Raw genomic sequence first — 22823 nt, 5'->3', positions numbered from 1 at the left:
TTATCCAACCACTGTAGCATTCTTAAACCAGAGAGGGCTTAGCACTTCCATCAGTAAGCCATCTGGCAGACTGCAGGCCTGATCCATGCACCTTGCTGACGTTCTCCCATTCGGTTTTGTTACAGGAAAGCAAGAAGAGCTCACAGAGCTCTCCCCAGATCACAGTAACAGACTTCACACAGTAAGAGTCGCAGGGCTTACTCTGCAGCCATGTTCTTAGTCTGGCTGACAGTCACAATGCAAATACTTAAAGCCCACAGAAGAGAAGCACAGCTCCGGAGAAGCAAAGACAGCACAAGGGGTGGTAGATGTAGTCGAGCCCCAGGTGAAAAGCAGGCAAAGACACCAGAATGAAAGCACCTGCTGTGCACCACTTCATACAACTAATACTCATTCTAAAGCAGAAGCAGCAGAAATCAGGGACACACTAAGCCTCATTTTTCACCCCATCACAAGTCGTATTTCCTCCTTTCAGGTGAGGCAGGTTTTATGCTGCATCTGAAAGCTCAGCGTCCTCCTGAAAACAGACTTGAAGATACAAATGTAAAACCACACCAATATTGTAAAGCTAAAGGCTTCTGTAAACCTTTTCCCCTTGGATGAAAACAACACACCCCATACAAAAACCACCACCAACTTCATCTCTGTGCCATTAAGAATCACTGCCTCCAAACAAACAGCTTAAACATCTAATTCAGTCTGTGTCTGAGTGTGGGGGGGGCTTACAAACAACACACACCCAAAGAGTGGTGGTATGTTTAAATGACAATTAAACACCATTTCTACCACCTCCTATGATCTATATACTTACAAGAGGAAAAAAAAATCCACAGCATTTAGAGTTTTTTTTTCCAACTCTCAGTGTTTTTCAAATGGTTCCAGTTCTGCTCAACAGCCTGCCTCACTGGTGGAAGCATAACAGAGTGCAGCACGATTCACAGGTTTATTTAATAAATATTTATTTAAAAATATGCTTTTATTCACAGTTTCAAGTCTGAAAAAAAGATAACACTACTGTGGATCAATTCCAACACAGCAAAGATCATTCACCTCCTGTTGCAACTGAAACACCAGCAATGGCAAATGCAAGAACCTTGCATCAAAGCAAGGAAGGCACACATTTTGTGCAGAATAGTGACTGTAATGAGAGAAATGTATCCACACATCCAACAGAAACCTCCTTGCACTGCTTGGTTTCCTGTTACTGGTTAAAGTATTCCAATAAAGCTTTGCTTACAAAGTCTATCTCGTTAAATATCAAACAGAGCAACTGTGAGGTTATATTTCTATGCAAAATGTTTGCATTGCCGCAAAGCCTTTAAGAGAAACATTGTGCTTTTCTCCAAGATAAAAAATGAACACCATATATTGTTTGTATCCAGAACCCCAACTTCGCATTTCAAACAAAGAAATGCTATTAACCAAACCATGCCAGAGTCATCACAGCTTCACAGGGAATTCCTACTCTTCCCCAGGTGTCCTGTGTTAACCACGCAGGCAGTATGCTTATCACCTTTGATAAATCCAAATACCACATGGGAAAAAATACCACTGATCCCATGCATTCACAAGGCACTGTTTCTGCTTTTTCGCAGCACTTAAGTCACTGAATTCCACCATTACTGGCCTCACTATTCTGAGACAGTTGCTCCAGCAGGTTTAAGATTACCTCTATTCTCTCTAGCAAGGTCATACTTTTGTTTGCAGTTGCACGCAACAGAAGAGAGTAAACTTGCTTGTTTGTCTTAAGAGTGACCTCTTCTTCATTAATGCTCCTAAAAAATAAACAGATAATGAAAGTTATTAAACCTGACCACAATATTTTATTCTATAAATTATCAAAACGATTATCAAACAATAACATTATTTCTTTGAAACCATGTGGCCAATGCTTTGATTCGTTCAGTCTCACTTCCTTAGCTCCCATTTCCTGGCATTTCACAGCACTGTACTCAGAGCCTCTATTTCTACTGCAGGAAGGATAAGGAGTTCCAAACTCCTTCAACTTCAGTCTGGCCATTTTATTAACTTCACATTGTAAACCCTCCAGTCAGTCAGTGTCTCTGTGCCAAATCCCAGTACTTCTGTCAGAGTCTGTCTCATCTGATCAGGCCAAAAGCCAGCAGACACCAGACCTTTCCTGAGATGCTATCTGTTCCAGTTGCCTGCTGCTGTATTTGTCAGATCCCAACCCTGCTTACCCACTATGGACATTTTCCTGTTCAAGTCTAAAAGTCCATGACTTTACCATCCTTTTCTTAAGTTCCAGACATATGCATTATCTCTGTATTTTGGAGACTTCTCCACAACCAACAGCCTTACACAGAAGAGCTTCTTGCCTGCCTGCAGTTTAATGTCCCATCCTTTTCTTCTATTTGACAGACATCATTGGAAATAATTTATCAAACAAGAGCTGCCCTATTACTTCAGCACTGCCACCCTACATTTAACATCCAAGACCAATAAATAAATGACTTGAAACAGAAAAAAAATGCTGCCATTAGCATTATAACTAAATGAAGTGTGCGTGCATGCATGCAAGCAGCAGGCAGTTTAATTGTGAATACTCAGGGAGTTACAAAAAAGGTAAAGCAAATTAAATATATGACATTTGGCAGAAATCAGACAGATTTAATTATAAAACAGAACAGGTAGTCAATAAAAAGCCACTGAAATGCAAAGTATTTCCAGGATAAGCTGTAAGAATTCCCAGAGCAAAGTATTAATTTCAATTACTTCTCCCTCTGATTTACGCAGCCCAGTTCAGTTGCACTTATGCATTTAACTTCTGGAAGGTAAAACTGATTTCATTCAGTTTTATTGCTGGTCTGCAAGTTTCACTATCAACCACCAGCTTTTCCACATGTTCTGCTCTCTGCCAAAGCACATCTAAGGCCTTGCAATAGCATCCGTGGCTGCTCATTTCCTCCCTTTTCAGTTTGCCTGTTATTAAAACAGAAGACAGACGTTTTCTCTTTCTGTAAAGCAGAGCTAAGGAAACACACGCTCAATCTGCACAAGGTACCAGAAAGGTTCAACAGAAGGTTAAACAAAAAACAGTGCTGTGATGAGCCTCAATCCACCATTGCTTAAAGAAGCTTAAGATGTTACAGCAGCACTCCCATTTCACCTTACTGTAACCTATTCCCCTGTATGAAATCTTCAGCAGGAAACCTAATTCATGAGAGACTCCATGAGAAGCACAGAAGAAGAGTTTGTTACACAACACGTAGCCTGATTGCAAAGTGATGAGAACAGCTGAGTCAGCTACTTGGGACAGCTGCGTGGTTACATACAAGTCGTACTTCAATCCTCTGCATTCTACATATTCAGATTGCCACCTTGTGGAAGCTTTTCTGGAAGTGAACACACCTAACAAGGCACCTAAGCCACTGCTAGAAAGGCAGAGAGGCTTTCTTTCAGTCTCATCATTTCCCACTTACCAGGCCCCTACCAGCAAGCAATTTACTGTACAAGATAATTCCTGTTCACAACTTTCTATAACAAGCAGTAGTTAGCACAAGCACTGTTTCAATGTGACAAACAATTAACTTCTAAAAATCCCCTAATCCCCCATTTCCATTCATTAACTTTGTTACAGTAGAAATAACTGCATGCCACGTATCTGCTACTAAGGGGGGGAGTGTTCCCTGGATCCTAAAAACAACACACACATCTGTATTTAACCAGTGGAAAGAACAGCAATTTAAGGAATTAGGTTGCCACAGCAGATCACAGCAGTATTGAGACAGAAGACTGCTTTGTAGCTCACTTCATCAGGCATTAGAAAGCTAATGACAACAGGTACCTTCTCCGCGTACATCCTTCTGTTTACAGCACTACTGGTCTGCCTACGTTTATAATGAAGAACTGCGTGTGCTTACCTATGCTGTCAATGGTGTATTTTATGATCAAGATAGATCTAATCACAGTAGTACCGTGATTTGTACTGTACACTGCTAGTACACAGCATTTTCCCCCTCACTAACTTTCAAGAGTCCTGCCACAGATGAAACCTGATGCCAGTAAGACAAAGGACCCCTAATGTAGAAAACAAGTAATTACATTTTAAATAAATGCATAAATAGAGTCAGGACAGCAACAAGTACGACAGCTGGTTACAGCAGTACAAGTCAAGCTATCCTGTTCAATTTATGCATATGAAAGTATATCCTATGAAGGATAAGCTAGCTATCACAGAGAGTGATATAGCATCCATGATTCATAACTGTATTGTGCTTCTCAGATAACTACTACAAGCTTATTTCTTATTTGAAAGGAATTAGTCTGCTTTTGTCTGCTCAGTCCTGGAATACTATCAGAAAATGAGAGGGAAAAACCTGCCACAAAGTGAAGGTCACTCCCTCAATTACACCTAAAACCCACCAGCTTCAGATGACCAATGGAAACCCCAACTCCTTCTCCACACAGAAGTCTGCTCCAGAAAGGAACAAACATCACACACCCTTGCATTCCTAGGAGTATAGTTTGTACAGATTTATGGATCCAAACCATATTTATGTATACATAAAGATTTAGCTTACCCAGTTTTCTTTTTTGTCGAAGTTAACAACTTGATAGATTGGAGGAGAAGGAATGACATTCTAGACTCAAAAATACTGAGCAGCTTCATTACTTCTTCCTTGTTAAGGGCAGTGGAGGACTCATTAGGTGATACACTCTCAGCATTATTCTCACCCTTGCTTATCTACAAAAAGAGAAACAAAGGAAAACACGTCACTCAACTCCACAATCGGAAGAAATACTCAGGCCAGATGACCATACTTTGCAGGTTAGATTATACTTTACAGGAATGGCACCACATCACAATTACTATGACTTCATTGTTATGAGACCTCAGTAATTACTTTGTAGTAAGACTGCACACAAGTTATGACAAGTGCTCTTGCTAAATCTCTGTACTGTAATATTTAATCATGAAGCTACCAGGAAAACACAAGTGTCAATAGTCATTCTGTTGCTCAAACTGTCAGTAAAGGATTGGTATATCAGCAAATACAAGTAGTTATTTAGGCATCAAGAACAGCGGCTGCAGACATCCTTCCACACTTTAATACTGAAGTACTAAAAAGGAATTCTGTCTATAGTTGTTTATGTTGTACAGGTCTTAAAGTAACATGTTTAAGGGGTAATGCACAGTTACACAACCCCATTCACACAAAGACTGGGTCTGTATAGGGCCACATACAGGCATGTTTTAATCCATTCAGTACCTCAAGAAATTCCTAGAACTAAAGAGGGACAAAAAGGCTCTGAAGCCAGAGATCCGTGCAAATAAAAGGAAGACAATTCTTGGAGCAAATTCTAGCTCTAAAGTGCTGGGGGAAGAGGAGAAACCGCTCAGAGAAAGGCAAGTTCTAGATTAAGTTATTTCATCCACTTCCACATAAAGGCTGAAAGTGAATTGCAGAAGGTTCCATTCCTGTTCAGTTTAACTAAGTTGACTGAGAAGTAGACGAGCAATAGCTTAATTGCCAATTGACCACTTGTGTATGAATACACAAGATTTGTGGGAGCAGACAATCAGATAACTTTATTTTCTTTTACCTGCTCACTCTCTGCTGCAAGCTCTTTCCTGATAAGCTGGAACGCACACTTGGTTTTAGCCATTATATCTAGGGCCCCAAACAACGTCTTTAACTTCCCAGCACTGCTGTTCTGACCTAAAAAAGGGAAAAAAAATAATAATCAAGGACACTATTAACAACTCATTCTAGATTGCATTTCTATCTCCACCTAATGATTACAGGAGTTCACGTGAAGTGTATACCATCCTAGGCAACTGAGAAACAGTATGATAAAAATGCCTTTCTTCCCAAGTAGACTGCATCCTCAGAGGCATGTTACTTCTACTCGAAGTTATTTAGAAAGGAAATGAAACAGTTAACAGCATCTCTATTGTACAAAGACAGACTTACTTGCCATCTGGAATTCTGCAAATGCCACTCTTTCCAACTGTACGCGAAGGAGTTCACAGGGTGCATCCTTCAAGAGCTGGAAGAGTCTTACTGCTTTACTGTAATGAAGATCAGCAAGTACACGATGTTGTTTCCTCAAATGCTCATCGCCAACCTGTGCTCAGAGTAGGGTACATGCAAATGCCAGATAATTAATACGTTATGAAAGCACCCACTGACAAAAATACAGAAAACAAGAGGTACAAACAGTGGTTCCTCATCTCACTTCAAAATGGTTCAGCTACACTCAACCAGCACATCTACAGAATCCATCCCTACCCTAGCTATGAAAATACAGTGATTTCAACAATTAACAAATTCATATCAAGTAGAACCAAGTTACTCATTAGGAATAATTAAAAAACCACCACCCTCCAACACAGCGTGTTCATTTTACAACAACCCCAAGAAGCAACAGACAAGTCTACAGTCAAGCATTAATTAATCATTAGCAGATGCTTCCTAACAGAATGTTAGCAGAATTATCAGGAGAGTCACAAGCAAAATCAAACTGAAAATATTTACCATCAGTGTGAGCATGTGAACTACCTAGAACAGACTGAACCATAAAGCTGAAGCAACCTGTAAAGGACAAGGCTGATGCACACAGAGCTGCACCATGGAGATTCCAACTACATTTTAAGAAAATAATCCTTATCCTGAAGGTGGACAAACACTAAAAAAGGCTTCCTAGAGAGGTGGTCGATGCTCTGTGCCTACCGGTGTTCAAGAGACATTTGGACAGTGCCCTTAACAGTCACACATAACCCTGAAGTGCTCAGGCAGTTGGACTGGATTTCTGAAGGTCCCTTCCAAATAAGTATTCTATTGGAAAATAACTGCACTTCACACTGACATAAATACAGGTCCGTTCATATTTCCCCAAGCATATTCCAGCTACAGTTAGGAGCATAATTATCTGCCTTTACAATCATTACATGTTAAACACGGAACTTAAACAGAAAAGCCTAAGGGTGCTAGTACCTGGTTTCTGAGGCAACTGTGATACATTGAAGCAAGTCTGTGGTGGATGGTTGCAGCACGATACTGGCAGAGAGGCTGCCGTGGAGACACTGTATCAACATCACAGTACTTCAAAGACTTCATCATGGCTTCACTGACCTCCTTCTCTATCTACAAGGAAAGAAAACCATGCAGTGATGTTCCAGTTGGAAAGTAATCACATTACACAGACTTTTAAGGGTTAAACATGTTTTTACGATACAAAACTGAAAATCTTTATGTAATTATTTTATGATTTGCAATAGCTACTTCAAACTTCTATTAGATTACAAAGCTTTTCTACAAGCTATTCCAGCATCAACTTGTCTTACGGATCCGTTTTTCAAGAAAATAGCTTCTTTCAGTAGATGCCACAAATTCACTCCATTACCTGTTCCTGAGCCTTCCTGGATAACGGGGCGTAATCCTGCTGCAGAGTTGCCATAGTGAAATAAGTGGTAGACAGCTCCCAGTTCACAGAATCCCAAACAGCCGGATGCATCTCCCTCTTGCCAAGAGATCTCAGTGCTTTCAGATAGTAGTCAATAGCCTACAGATTATAAATTTAAGCAGTAACCATACATTCATAACAACTAAAAATTCATTTCTTTCTACTTGCTTTGAAAGGAAGCATTTCAAAATACCTATGTTCTTCACCAGTATTTTTCTTAGACTCATTTTGATCACAATATTAGTCCTGACTTACCCATCAGGATAAAGCCAAGTTACTTCCAAAGGACAATCTGGCCCTAGGTAACTTTTTATACCCCATATGTACCAACACAGAAGAAATCACTGGTCTGCTTTATCCCACATAATGAACATGATTGGAAACCATTATCTTGTGGCAAACGTCCAGTGCTAGCTACTTACCGTCTTATTTTTACACACTCAAGAGGAAACATTCACTACATTTAACTAACACAAAGTCAAAACCTGATAACCCCTTATCAGTCCAACTGCTGTATCTAGATAAGCCACCGACTTGTCCATACCAACACTTTATTTAAATGATTCTAAGCTGTTTATGTAACTTCTGTATTATAAGGTAGAATAGGGTATGGGCCATTGTAAAAGTAGAGTACTACCTTATTATAATAAAGGGCCTCTTCTGGAGAAAATTCTCTTTTGAAGTCACCTTCAGTTGCACAGTGAGCTTGAGCACAGATTCGCATGAGCCTTCCTGTGTTGCACAGCAGGAGAGCAGCGTTGGTTGCATCATCAATTGACTCAAAGTTCTGAATGCCTTTTTCAAAGCAAGAGAAGCTTTTCTTCCAGAGCTGCTGCTCAGTTGTTGATACGTTCTTACTCACTGAAGTTAAAACACAAGGCTTTCCATTAATGCAAATTCTTCAAGGACACCAAACTAACATTTGTTCACTGTGCTAGTCTTTCCCTCACAGATTTCTAAAGATCCCCTTTTAGAATTTAAATGTGGTAAAAATATTCTGAACACCCAAATTCATGGAAAATAGCAGCAAAACAAATGAAAATCTGTTAATAACTGAAGCATACTATTGCACATAGCACGCATCAGAAAGAACTGTGATAACACACAAGGAGAATTAGAAGTACAATTAATAAGTGCTTTTCCCCATATCTGGTCGTGTTCAGGATATCAGTTACTTCTATGGACTTGCAGAATGAAACAAGTGATTTTCACAGACAAGCCAAATTCAGCATTAAGGCTTCTATTCTGGCTCAATAGCAGTCCTACAAAAACATGGAAATGAGGAACAGCCACCAAACTAAACTCTAACCCATAATTCTTCAACCATTTCCCCTTGTCCTGCTGTTATCTACCCTTTCAAAGAATTGATGCTTACTACAAAGTTATTTAAGTGCCATCTTAATAATCAGGAATGGTCAAGATTTCCTTCACAATTAGTGAACAGTTGCTTTTCAAATGAGCAGTATGCAATAAGAAGCAAAACAAGAATGCTTACCCACTCTCTCAGTCTGCACTGCAGCAGCCTGATTCATGTAAAATACTCCAATTTCATTCCTGATGTTACCCATCCTCTTCAGCACCTGTACATGCTGCTCAGGATTTTGCTTCTTTAAGTTACTGAACAGTAAGATTTCGTAAGCTGCTTCATAACATTTGCAGCTGACTGAAAGCTGGCATTCCAAGTCTGTAGATAAGTCAGTAGCCCAGGCAAACACTAAAAAACAAAACAATGTCTCCACGTCAAATAGCATTTCCAAGTAAATCCAAGCCTTTGACAGTACAGAGAAAAATCACCCAGTAAGATGACCAAGAATAAGACCCAGGTCAGAATGATCACACACACAAGCAGAATCTACTCAGGACACAAACAACAAATGCCTTCAGCCCATTTACAACTTCAGGCATGCCATACAATATTTTGATAACTTATTGTGTCTGCCATAAGAAAAGGTGCTTTCTCTGATTAAAACAGAATGAGACATAACCAGCTCTGCTCTGGAAGTGATATTGCTGCATGGATTGGACGAAGTACAGCAAAGTGATTTCCGTCATAATCTGCCTACATGACAGACATTTATCTTACACCTGTGCCATACCTTGACAGCTGGATTCTCTGTGAAGACTGTGCAGTATTTCCTGGTCTTCCTTTGTCTGGTAGTTGTATTCTTCAAGGTATGCTGCTCTGTTGTTTGCATTTTGAGCCAGCATTAATTGGATATCACCACAAAGTGTTAAGCACTGACAAAGAAATACTAACACCTCAGGAAGCATGCTGGCAGAGAGACAACAGTAGGTATCTGAAAGAAAAGAATCCCATGGGTGAAGGAGAAGGAAGGAGAGAATCACAATTCCTAAGTTTTGACACAGACTGACAGCGTAATTGGTTTTATGTTACTTCCCACATTCATTCCCTGTATCCAGACAACACACGCTCTTCAGAGAGTTACTAACCTGTTTTAAAATCACACTTATTCTACACAGCTGAGGAGTAGTGACTACTTCCTTGAATATGTGTATCAACGCTGATGATTACAAATGCTATTCTCAGACTTTAAACTTCAACCAGGGAAAACTGCATTTCAGGATTAACTTGAGTCAGTTATAGACTGAAATGATTTTTCAAGCAGTGCAGTTAAATGTAAGCCCTCCCAGGACTGAAAATCTACACATTCTGATGCTTTGCATTGAGATCAAGCATTCTTGCTTTGTAAGTGTTTTACTACCCCATCACCTCACATCCTACAAACATGGAAGCAAAACTGCAGTACTAAAGTTCTAAGTGTATACCATTTTCTGATTACTTGATACCCTAAACAGCCCAATTCTCTCTCCTCCACTCCCCTCACTTTCCTTGAATCAAATTCACTTTAGAGGTGTATCTAAGGTGAACATTAAAATGAAAGGGGAACCCTGTGACAGCACTAAGAACCCAGGTTACCTCTGTGCTGCTACTAGGACTGAACGCTCCCAGCTTCAGTGCTCAGAAATGTCAAGCCTGTGATCTAAGTTTTCCCACCACATCAAAATGGCAGCACCCTTCTACCCAAATAGTGATGAGCAAGTTACTACTTCCGTCTCTCCAGAAGGATGAGCTAGACACTTGTTTTAACTAAACACACAGGCATATGATTTGTCACCGCATGCCACTAAGCTAAATCACACATACAGGTATTTGATATTGTGAAGTGTGTCAGTATAGAGGTGACAACTCCAGTAACTTACCATGGCACTGTAAAGCCAGCTTGATGTACCGTAATGCTCTCCCATACTTCTGCAGAATCATAGCAGCATCAGACAGGACATAATAAGCCTTTGATGACTTCAGAATGAGCTGGAGTTTCATTTTATATTGCCACGATCCAGGAATCATTCCTGACTGACTGGAATGCTTATCCTTCTGAAACGAGCCCACTGTAACAAACAGAACCTCCTCAGTAAATCTCATTTCTATACAATACACCAGAGGTCTGACCCTACTTCAGCATACAGACAGAATGTAAATTGCCACATTACAGCTCTGCACACTAGAGTATATGCTAATTTGCACTGTACTGTGTTTTTCATCTACAAAATGGACCCAACATTTGGAACTTCTCCACTTCTCTCACCTAAAAGCCTTGTACCTGAATACAAAGAGTACAGTGCCAATGCAGTTGAACTCCAACATACTCAAAGCTTTTGAAATGCTGGTGCAACAACCAAGACTACTCCTTCTGGTAGCAGACATGATTTGTGATGAGTTCTGCCAAATCTTTATATTTGCTTTATTTCTGTATTAACTGCCTCAAATTAAGGAATTGTCCAGTATTACAGAAGCTGGATAATCTAATTGGTCCAGCAAATAAGACCAAAGACTTTCCCACACCAGTTCCAAGATAATCATCAGCGTAAGATCATGGTTCTGCCTCTGATGCTGCAGTGATTATGGAAGCACAAAGCAGCAGATAAGAGAATTCAAGCACATTAGGAGTCCTGATGCCAAAGGACAGAATTTTGCTGTCCTGACCAGGAGGGTTGAAGCAGAATAAGCAGCACACACTATGGGAAGCACAAAGAATTGAGGTTTTTGCTTACAGCTGGACCTATGAGACCTGACCTGCAAACTGACAATCCTCACTGAGTGCTAGAAAAACTGCATGCTTTTTAAGATAAAATGAATTAAAGGCACAGAATACTCATAATGCTACATGCACATAATATTCAGAAGTGTTTCTTTTCAAATTAAAAATCCAGAAACAAAGAGTACTTGTCTTTTCAATATGCAAATGCACACCAGAGAAACTGGTGTAATGCAAAATGATTTGCATTACAAAAAACAACACAGAAAACCACACTTGGGAAACTAAAATTTCTCCCTTAAGCTTGAGTTACTTTTCTCTAGGTTGAATTCAGTCGCTATGACCCAAATGAGTAGCACCATTACATCAGTGCAGATCCAGAAACCAAGTAAAGTCTTTTTTGAGATCTTTGCAATATCTATCTCCCATGCTTTCCAAGAAACTCATGCTTCTAAATAAAAAAAAAGCAAGCAGCTGCAATGTGTCACCAGCTCCAAAGAGCAAAGACAGAAGATAGAGCCTGGCTGCAGTACAGCTGAAATCAGCACATTGTTCTTGTTGAGCTGACCTCAGTACAATTTTGCAGTAGATCTCCATACAAACAAATCACACAGTCCATATTAGCAGCACTGTGCAGAATTTCTGGGAGCTCAACACAATGCAACTTTCTAATAGAGATATTATATCATGTGCTCAAGTATCTGATAGAAAAAACACAACACGGGATAGTATTACTATATCCCCAGTTCACTAGAACTCATGACAATCATAGAAGTGGAAGACAATCATTTAACTGCTCTGATGCTTAACTCAAAACTGATTTTGCTTATTTAAGGATTTAAATGAGAAAAGGAGAAAAAAGGGAAGATTGAGGATATGCAAAGATATGCCCCAATTTCTTACTGACATTTGCACAAAGTTCTACAGAGGACTCATCACCCTGCAGAACGCTGCTACTTTCACAATAGGAGTCCACAGCATAATTAGCAACAAGTACACTGTTTTGTCAACCAAAATGAAGTGGCAGCATTTTGTGTTAGTACTGGAAAGGTCTTATTTGCACAACAATACAACTTACTTTTGTCTAAAAATAAGGCCATCTGTTTTTCCAAACACTCTGGACCACCACTGGTGGATTCATCCTCATATTTCAGTGGGATTGGTGTGCTGGGGTCAGCAGCAGGAAGGTCACTCTCTTTTTTAACACTGCTGTCAACAGACTTTAAGCCCTGCAAGAAGAACTGCCTTAATTCACTTTGAAATCAATACTTCATAAATACACAACACATGAAGAACTGTACACTAGCTGAAGTACCAATACAAATCTGGTAGTGAACTCACCTCCAGGACGTAGCTAAGCACAAGCCTGCAACGCTCTTCAGCACCATGGCAGACAGGAAATGCACAACTAGGCTTGATTGAAGGCATAACAGGGAAAAATAACAAAAACAGAAGAAGTTTAAAGTACAAAATATCAACACTACTGGCTATAAGAAACAAAAGACTGCATGAAAGAAAGCTTGATAAAACATTTGATCTCCACATTGAAAAGCATCATGGTATTTCTGTTTCAGACAGCAATTCATACCTGGTCATCACTACAGGATTTAACTTAACATCTATTCTTGGTTTCTCAGTAAGCTTAAGGAGAAGAAGGAAGAATAGATATTTCTATATCATAACAGTAATTACAAAAGCATGCACAGACTGTTTGCAAATGCAGACCCACAATTCAAAAAGCTATTTAGGCAACCTTTAAGTCAAAGCAGCACTTCACCTTTGAAGGGCTCAGCAGTTTAAGGCTGGGTTTATGTTTGTTTTGTGTTTGTGGTCATCCACAGTTCTTAAACACGGCTACAGTGGACATACTAATTCCTGTCACAGCAGCATGCATTTTTTTGTAGAGGACCTCAAATTCTATGAGCAGCTAATGAAAAAGCTAACTGAAGCATGAGGCAGAGGGAAACAAAACAAAAACACAAATAAGTGAAAAACCAGAACTAAAGAGAAAACACACGACGACACCTTATGACAAAACTAACAGAACTCTGCAGTATCAATTGAAGCTTTCAAGAAATTCCTTAAATAAAAACCCGTAACTTTACTTACACGTATTCGATGAACGGACTTGTATTTTTCTGGTACTGATAACTCTCCTACAGATTTTATTATAGCCACTGCTTTGTTGTCATCTGGTGGATCAGAACTGTTGCTGTAAGAACCATTTTCATCACTGTCTGGCATTTCTTCCTCTTCTTCACTGTAACTTTCATCAGAATTCCCGTTTATAGGGAAGTCTGTATTGTCTTCTTTTTTAGGCTCATCCAACTGGAATAGCTCTGACAGCATGTAGTTTGCTGAAGCAATAATCTTTTCAGAAAAGGAAAAAAGAAAAACCAGCGATTCATTTCCATGTAAGAATTCTCTTTTGGAAGGCAACAGCAATATACTTCCACTTGGGAACGAGGAGTAAACAGTACATAGAAATAGATATTCAATAATCCACAAGTACAGCCTGCATTCTCACCTTGCCTGAGCACTCAATGTTTAAACAACATTTAAGAAGCAAGTCAGAGAATACTGCACATACAACAGTTAACTGGCTAACAAAGCAGGCAGTCAAGCTCATCCACATCTGCTTTTACCCACCTTACAGATGCAAATGAATTATAAACCTCCCCAAACGTCTAGAAAGCAGCCTGCCCTTATACCTTCCACCAATCTAAAAACGGCTTTGGAATACAGCCCTTTCAGGGCCTTTGCCTCTCTTGAGGAAGAGGACAAAAGAAATAGGAAATATGGCCACCCTGTCCCATACCTTTCTTTCATTCATAAAGGTCAGTTCTTGATCAACCATTTCTTGTTTTCAGTCTCATTTTAAGAGTTTTTTTTTTTTCATTTGCATTAATTATATTTATATAATAAGTATATAAGCATTATATATACTATTGATATTAATTTGCTTTAGTATTACCAATGTATTTTGAAACTCTGACCATGTATAGTTATGAAATACTAAATATTGGGCACTTAAAAGCTATTCTATAGCAGCAGCAACATCCAGCTACATAGCATATCAGGAGAAATCCAAGGCACACTGGTCATGATGTAAGATTCTATGACTCCGTGATCTAAAACTAGCACTGTTTCCTCACCCTTAGGTTTATTTTTAATACAAAAATAACCCATTTCTTCCTTAAGTGTGCCACAGTACTCAGGCCTGCATACTTCACTTCATAACCTTCTACCTCTCCCCTCAAGACAGAGATACATGAACACCTGAAATGCAATGTGGTCAAGACTGCTTCACTGAACTTCTCTGCAATGGCACCTAAGATTAATTCAGCAAGATGAGAAACTTATATACTTTATATATATTTCCTCCCACTTCAAGTAGTGTTTGCAGAAAGGCTTCATTAATGAGCAAGCATACCCAATAATTATTCCAGCAAAAATAACATTTCTTACATCAAGATGTAGGATTTCTACCTCAAGTTTACTCAAAGCCTGAAATCTTGCTCAGAGAGCAGCCACTTTCCTATCACAAGAGGAATTGTGAGTCTCAGGGATGAGTCATACTGCATCAAATCTGCTAGGAAATCTGGGTCAGATCTAGTGAAAATAAACTAAAACTGACCACATACTGCATTAAAGTGACCTGCTTTTAGGCATCTGGACCTTGAACTGGAATCAGCAGTTTTAAGTTGGAACTGTCTATGAAACTAGATGGTCCTAAAGATCCCCTCCAACCCAAACCATTCTATGTTGAGTGTTTATGTTCCACTTCAAAAGACTGACTCCACATGTCTCTATGATTATACAAACACTAAGTAGTAGCTTTAAGGCTTCAAACACTGGATTTAGATGCCTAAGGTTCTGACCACCAAGAAAACTTCTCCACTGCCTTTGCACAAAGATACAAGAACATAATGCACTTACTTGAGGATGTCTGCCATTGTCCAGTAACTTAAGACAATTCAGAAGCAATGTTCTGATGGTGCCATAGTGTTTCTTGTTCTGGTTTTTCTTCAGCATCATATTGCAAGCAACTCTAAGAGGAAAAAGTCAAAAAGAGACTAGTGAATTTCTTTGTGCAGTAAGGGGAAAAAAAAAGCTTTAAACAACATCACCACAAATGGAGGCTTTTCAAATGTTTTAACGGGTCTACAAGACTTAGTGAGAACACAGTTTACACAAAGAAATAACTGAAGTTACAACAGAAGTTATTTGAAAACTCACTTGTACAGAAGAATTGCCACTGGCATTGTAAAAGGGTTTTGGTATTTGTCTTCTGTTTCTTCACAAAGGGTTGTTAGGTCATAGAGTTTTACTATATCACTCCCACTTGCTGAAAGGCAAGACTTTTTATTAAGCAGCATGACATAAACTGAGAAAAGATTTACTTTAATCTAAGTTTACTTACCCTTAAATAACCAGTATGTATGGCCTTCTTTGGTGCAATTTGATTTCAAAAATGATAAGATATTTTGAGCAATATCTTTTATCACTTTGGTAGAGAAATTAGAGTTCTCCAAATTGGGAATATCTTCAGTCTTGATCATTTCATATTTCTGCAAGGAATATATTTTAAAACAACATTAGACGGGTTTCTTTTGCCACTACCACACACATCTACAGATCAGAATCTCTATTATCTGCTTAAAGAAACCATCAACCATTACAAGTGTCAAAGTTCAGTTATTTCTATGACCTACTTTCAAATGTTTTATTGAGAGGTGTTACCAAACTATGCTTGCTTTTAAAGAAGATCCACTGCTAAGAAAAACTTATGACTGAGCAAACAGAACAAAAGGTGAAAAAGAAGCAATGCAACATCTTCCTACAACAACGAAACTCAGTCAGCAACCATATGCTGCCAAGTGCAACTGATAAACCCAGCTGGTATCTGCAGGCTCTTGAATTGTTTCTTAATTGAAACACTAAGAAGCACGCACCACAGGTTTTAAGACGTAAGAAACTGGTGCATTTCTGCAGCCATATTCTTTTGTTTTTTTTTGTCCTAGTACATCTGAGCAAATGGAAATCTTACATGCAAGGAAGGCAGAAAAAAGAACAAGTATTTTTAGATGACTCCTGCAAGCTGTGTAGATATTTCTCATTTTGTAACAAAGATTTTGTCACCTTTTTGTCAGCACAGTAAGATTTGAAAGACCTGCTACAGCTGCAACAGTTTTAGAAACAGAATGATTGACAGGACTAGGCACAAACAGGCTTACCTGAACAATTCCATTAACATGAAAGCACATCACAAGCTCCGGTACGTTGCATATTAAGTTGTCCAGCCAATAGTCAATTCCTGTTAACACATTTATTGGCTTGTTGTTATCCCTAGAAACAAGTATTCCTAGTGTTATTATTTAAGTCTTTGTTTACACTCCAGAAAATAAGCAATGTTTACTAAAGGGGTTTAGATTTAAGTCACCTTAGTGGATGGCACTGAAACACTTAATTGCTAATTGCTGTAAGTAGAGGCAAACAATGGAATACATTCACATTCCCTCAGCAGTTTGAGTTTTTGCTTACACTGACACCGAAACTTCAACAAGATTTACACGTCATGCTATTACCAAAATAGCAAGTGCTGTTCTAAAGGAATATTCTGAAGTTCTAAAGGAATGGCAGCACTGGCAGCACCTACTTATAGCACAAACCTTCTCACAGACTTTCCAGAACTCCTTCCAAAGCAAAGCGCTGTTAATTTCTAGATGCACCTAAAGATGGTAAATACGTCAAACAAGTTTCAAGTTTTTGCTCATTCTCTGCCACTCCATAGGCAGGAACAGAGAGACCAGTAACCAAGTAATCAGCAAAGTACTAATAAACAGAAAAGAGCACAGAAGTTCTATAGAAATAAGTTCTAATAAACACATTAAAGACTCATGAAAGGCTGCAGACTGCCACTGCTTTCAAATAAAGCTATCTATCACATAGATAGAAAGAGCAGCAGAACATCTCAAGTTCCAGTGCAGGAGGACTATGGGACTTAGCTACAGGACTTCCTGAGTTCCAGGATTTTATAATGCCATTGCGACTTAAGTCTGAAGCATGAATTTGATTGTTTAAACTGCATCTAAGTATTAAGAGTCGACTAAAAACTTGCAGATAGCTAAATAGGAAAGCAAAACAACAAGTTGAAGGCTGGCACATGCAATCAATTCACCTGAGACGTAAGCTCACAGCAGGGTATCTCCCCCCTCCAAATATAGGCATATTTGATCCTACTAACATGTGAATATCTTCAAAGGTCCACAGGATGTTACGAACAAAGTCATTTTTAAGTCCCTTCATTAAGAGAAAAAAAACTGGTCAATAAATCAGTTACAAACACATTTCTCCATGACTATCTGCAGAATTATGAGAAAGCAAGATGCAAAAGCAGCAAATAAAAGACAGCACAAAATGAACTACGCTATGCATTTGTGTTAACTCAAAGGACTGAAATCACAGATGCCACAAAAACTACTTCTATAGCAGATTTAAGTTTTTCTCTTGGCTCCAATTTAGACCAAATTTTGAAGTATCTGATTAAATTGGGGAAGTTGTGTTTGAGCTCAAATTTGACAGATAGCATACCTGACTGTTCTCCCCGTCACTGAACAAAGGAGTCAGGTTTTGTTCTTTGGGGGCTGAGGCCACATGCCCCACTATATATGAGGGTTCAAGAGGCACACTTCCCTGTGAAGAGCACAAGGATAAGGAGTGATTCCACTGCTGAGGTAACTTAAGCCATAGAATAGAAGTTGTATGTTCATACTCTGAATGACAAAAGCACAGAAGACAAGAACTTTTACCCTCATTATAGTAAAATATACATATAAAAATGGAAATGCCTCCAGTCAGTGACTAGAATGTTTCTTCTGCTACAGCTATTCCCAAAACTTTTTTACTTTGTTTCTTACATCTTCAGGAAGAAAGATTTTTCCAAGAACACTTTATTTCCCATGGGTCAGGACCAGATTATCAACCTGCAGTAGATTTATGCTCAATCTCCATGTCTTATTTCATTTATTAATAAGAAAAAAAACCCAACACCTTAACAAATGCACAACAGCTTCTTGGCAGCGTGATTTGGCAGTAATCCCTCAAGAAAGTGAAGAATTCTTTTTCTAAGAGCTTTCAAGTACTGAATTATCCCTCCACTTCAAAATGTTACCGTATCAGAACACAAGAAGTTATGATTTGATGGTCAACATAGGTAAGAACCATCAGAAGTTGGCTATTCAAGGAATTTGGCATACTAATTACCACTACCGTTTAGCATAATAAAGATAATCCAGACTGTATGAATACAGTTTTCATCCTCTCAGAAACTTCATCAATTCCTGTATTGCATTACTTCAAGACCACTAGGATTAATATTCATAAAGAAACTAGCCACACAGAAACCCTGGATTAGAGCTTAATACTAACAGCAGTTTGTTGTGTAATTAACATCACTGCCTTTTATTTGTGTTACCTCAAAGCAAGCATTTGCACATATTACTTAATCATTTCACAAACATTTTCATAGATTCTTATCTCCCTCTTCACCAATAAATTCAAGGCCATGATGGAACTTTCATGGTAGTCTAAAGAAGCAACTCAAAACCATGAGCTTCTCGCACACCAGCCAAATATCAAGTTTGCCTACTTTAAGGTGAAGTCGCTCACTGCTACTCTTAGCCAGAAGTTTTCTCTCTCAAAAAAATATATGCATATTTAGTATTACAGAGACCAAAAATAAGAAAACATATTACCAAGTTCTGAGCATGGAAACGCTGGCATGAGCTAAAATACTGCCAAGTTACTATAATTCATGTCTTTCTGACATAATGAGTATAATGGCAGCACCTTTGAAAACCTAATACAGACAACATTTGATTTGGAATACATATATTCCCTACAAAAACTGATGTACCATTTAAATACACTAACCTGGTTAGAGGCACCTGGATCTTCAGATAACGAAGAAGGCATCTCAAAAGGAGCTGGCCAGGAGGCCCTTCCTGCTTCATCGCTCTCACCTGGAACAGCACCCTCCTCATGCTGTTTTGAACTGGAAGGGACAGGCTGAGCAGCTCCATCACCATTAATGCTGACAAAACATTAAGAAGTTTACAATATAGAATCCTCTATAGAATTTTTAAGTTTGCTTTGATGCATGTCTCAGAGAACAGCTTTGCTAATATGCTAGAAGAATGCTACAAAGACAGGTTTTACTGTATTGTGGGAGGTATCACTATACTTTGCACACAACTGAAATCCATTTTTGAGAAGGAATACTGAGAGAAGTTAAGCTATGCTGCTTAATTTTATGCTTTCACATACCACAACTCATAATAAGAATGTATTCACGTTATTTCATGATGTCACCTCTCAGATCCCTCCATGTAAAGATAAAGAAGCAAATAAGATGGACAAATTCTAACATTCAATTCAAAATAATAAGCTGGTCAGAAGTTGGTGCATAACTGATGCAGACATAAGGTTACCTGTAATACAAAAATTTGGAAAGGATAGCCTTCTGGTACCAGTGCTCTTTACTCTTCTTTTTCCTTTGCCACTTCTGATCAATTAGTCTTTGATAAAACTCTTTCAGCCACGTCCAGTCCCCTGTCTAATCAATATAATATGAAATTAACATCAAGATGCACTTGCAAACTAAGCAAAGTACCTCATTACCTTATGAATATCAACTACAACATCCAAAATCCAAACTCCAATGCTAAACTCTTGGTTATTTATTGAAAAAAATATCACCTAAAAGCAGCAAGATTTCAACAAAGTCAACTTCTCATTAAAGAAAGTCGTGTGCATGATAAGAGACTGCACAGTAACAATAGTAAAGTTTGTAATTAAACCAATTGCTGCAACATATGCTTCACGCATATCATCTATACTAGCACACTGGTCTCAGGAACTTAGATATATGCTTTCTTGCTGGCTACACTACTCCCAAAATAATGCATTTTGACCATATGGTGTATGTCACAAAAAGAAAGCTAACCTGAGATGATCTCATGAAGAGTTCTTGAATATCTAGTTCATCCAACAAGAGCGTCCTCCCAATGCGATGTACTGCCATGCTCACATGTGACTTGCTGTAAGGGATCTTCAGAAGTTTCTTAATATTCTTATAGGAGAAAAGAGAACAGACATTACTTTCCATATATACATCACTCTAAGTCAGAACTCATTGGAAAGTGGACACAAAGAATACATTCTTAACGCTGGGGAGGCATGGTCAGAACAATAAAATCTCTGCCTTTATAAGGCTTTAAGACCATCTCTCAAGAAGCTGCATTTGCTGAGGTCAGGTATGAGAATGTGAACAGCAACAACAAAATCAACAGCAAACGATGGTGCTAAGTCATCAGTATAAACTGTGCACAGCGTTTAAACATTATCTCTTGGATCAGCCTAACTAAGTACCACCAGAAGTGACTAAAAAAAAAAGGAAATTTATGGTTTAGAGTTGATCTTTGCCAAAGGAATAACAATTTGTCAGGTACCCAAAGAACACCTGGACAGAGTTCTAAGTTGAAGCCGTCATCTGTCCAAGATAAACACATAATATGCATATATTAATGCATAAGTTAATATCATTATGCACATATGAATATCTTCATTTCCAATATACTATGTTAGTTCATATATTAATATCTTCCTTTTTCTGAATCATCTTATCTGAATTACACAGAGCTGTTTCAGTAGCTTTTCCTCAATAAACTCGAAGATAACAAAAGACAGGACAGCAGTTTAGGGTAAGGTTTACATAACGCATATGTTTGAATGATAAAACTTAAAAGTTATACAAACCTCTGAATCAGACACAACATCCACATCATTTCCAATGGAGTCAATGAAGTCATAAGCCATTCCAAAGCTATAAAGAAAACAGTTCAAGCCATTAAGGACAAAAGGACATCAAAGACCTTGCTCTGCAAAGCAAGGAAACACTGAAAGCTTCTTCTGCCCAAGGAAACCACACCTGTTCCATTTTTACCCCCTGCCAAAAGCAGAGCAGCTGGCTCAAGCAGACTAGTTTAATTCTGTACAAGTGACAATAGCCAACTTGAGAGGGACATGAGAACATGAAGTCAGCATCATGGTGTCATAGAAGCTATCATTACACACTTGAAAACATAAAATCCACTAGTACTAAAGGCATCATTAATCATATACAAAGGAGACAGCATAAAGGCAGAAACTGAGGATAGAAAAGCAGGTGTGATACCTCGCTGGAAAAAAATATAGTGAACTTTGGCCTTTTATTGGATTTAACCTTAAAGACGTGACAAAACAAACAACAGCAGAGCCTGCCGCACATACCTTGAGAATGGCGTGCTCTTCTTGTTGTTGCCAAGGACAGTGGTGCCTGCAGGCCCCAGCTTGGCACTCTCACGTAACCAATTTGCAGGTGGCAGCTTCAGGTCTGTCTTCTCCTGCAGCCAGGCGAAGGCTGCTTGCGGTGGAGCTGAGGAGTATTTCACCACAGCGCTGCTCTTCACCTCATTGCCTCCAAGGAACAGCACCGAGCCCTGGTTTCCAAAGGAAAAATCGGTCGGCGTTTCTGTGGCTTTAAAGGCACAGGACGGCTCTTCCTGTTAAGCCCTTTCATGGTGAGTGACACAAGCAGCAAAACACGCCGTTAGAGTTAGACAGAGAGCTTTGAACTCACACACTTAAAAGGAGAAACGGACCCACGGCACAGCATTAAGGTAATTAAAACGCAGCGCGCCGCACTTCAATTTAAGGAAGAGAACAACAGCCTGCAATTACAGCTTCATCATAACGAGGGCATTCCTGGCACTCGCCAGGCCGGCAGCGGCACTCCCTCCCCCACACAGCTGTAAGCACCTGAACGGGACCCCACAGAACCCCCGGGCCTGGCTCACACCGCGCCGTAGCTCGCCCCGACCGGCCCCCACCGCCACCTGCTTGGGTTCCTCCGCGTCTCCCCTCAGAGAGGCGGCGGCCCCGAGGCCGCAGAGCTCCGCCATCTTCCTCCCGCCCCGGGCTGAGGCGCTCCCAACGGCAGCAGCGGGGGCACGGGGCGGCCAGCCCCCGCGGCACGTCACGTGACTCTCTCACGTGACGCTACGTGACGTCAAGACGGCGCCGTCGGCTCTCGCGTGCTTTCCCATGGAGCCCCGGGGGGCGGGAAGGGAAGGAGGCGGCCAATGAGGCTGAGGGGCGGGAAAAGAGGCGGATAATCGTGATGGCCGCGTTGCAAAGCTACACAGCACGGCGCTTAGAATCATACAGTGATGGCGCTTACAGCCCTTCAGAGGCTCATTCCTGTGCCCTGAGCTGTGCCCAATGGTCCCACTT

The 22823-nt window shown here is 39.6% G+C and overlaps 1 protein-coding gene across 2 annotated transcripts; it reads right to left on the bottom strand.

The window, feature by feature from the left end:
• Positions 1-949: 949 nt before the first annotated feature.
• On the bottom strand, positions 950-22598 carry EDRF1 (erythroid differentiation regulatory factor 1). 2 transcript variants are annotated; one of them, XM_072339969.1, is made up of 25 exons: positions 22427-22598; positions 21822-22030; positions 21309-21375; positions 20497-20622; positions 19982-20106; positions 19425-19584; positions 18084-18185; positions 17671-17792; positions 16727-16838; positions 15913-16060; positions 15729-15837; positions 15429-15540; positions 13599-13859; positions 12831-12902; positions 12568-12718; positions 10654-10842; positions 9528-9728; positions 8927-9145; positions 8069-8292; positions 7372-7530; positions 6963-7112; positions 5940-6093; positions 5569-5684; positions 4545-4708; positions 950-1775 (listed from the first exon to the last, which is right to left on the bottom strand). In XM_072339969.1, the coding sequence occupies exons 1-25, from the start codon at positions 22490-22492 to the stop codon at positions 1604-1606; spliced, it is 3690 nt and encodes a 1229-aa protein (XP_072196070.1). In that variant the 5' UTR covers positions 22493-22598; the 3' UTR covers positions 950-1603. The 2 variants fall into 2 exon arrangements, with proteins under 2 accessions (XP_072196070.1, XP_072196071.1); XM_072339970.1 differs by lacking the exon at positions 18084-18185.
• Positions 22599-22823: the final 225 nt, after the last annotated feature.

Source organism: Excalfactoria chinensis, chromosome 6 (genome assembly GCF_039878825.1).
Source record: "Excalfactoria chinensis isolate bCotChi1 chromosome 6, bCotChi1.hap2, whole genome shotgun sequence".
In the NCBI taxonomy this organism is placed as follows: domain Eukaryota; kingdom Metazoa; phylum Chordata; class Aves; order Galliformes; family Phasianidae; genus Excalfactoria; species Excalfactoria chinensis.
The sequence above is the reverse complement of the archived record's forward strand: the minus strand, read 5'-3'. Positions and strand labels throughout refer to the sequence as shown.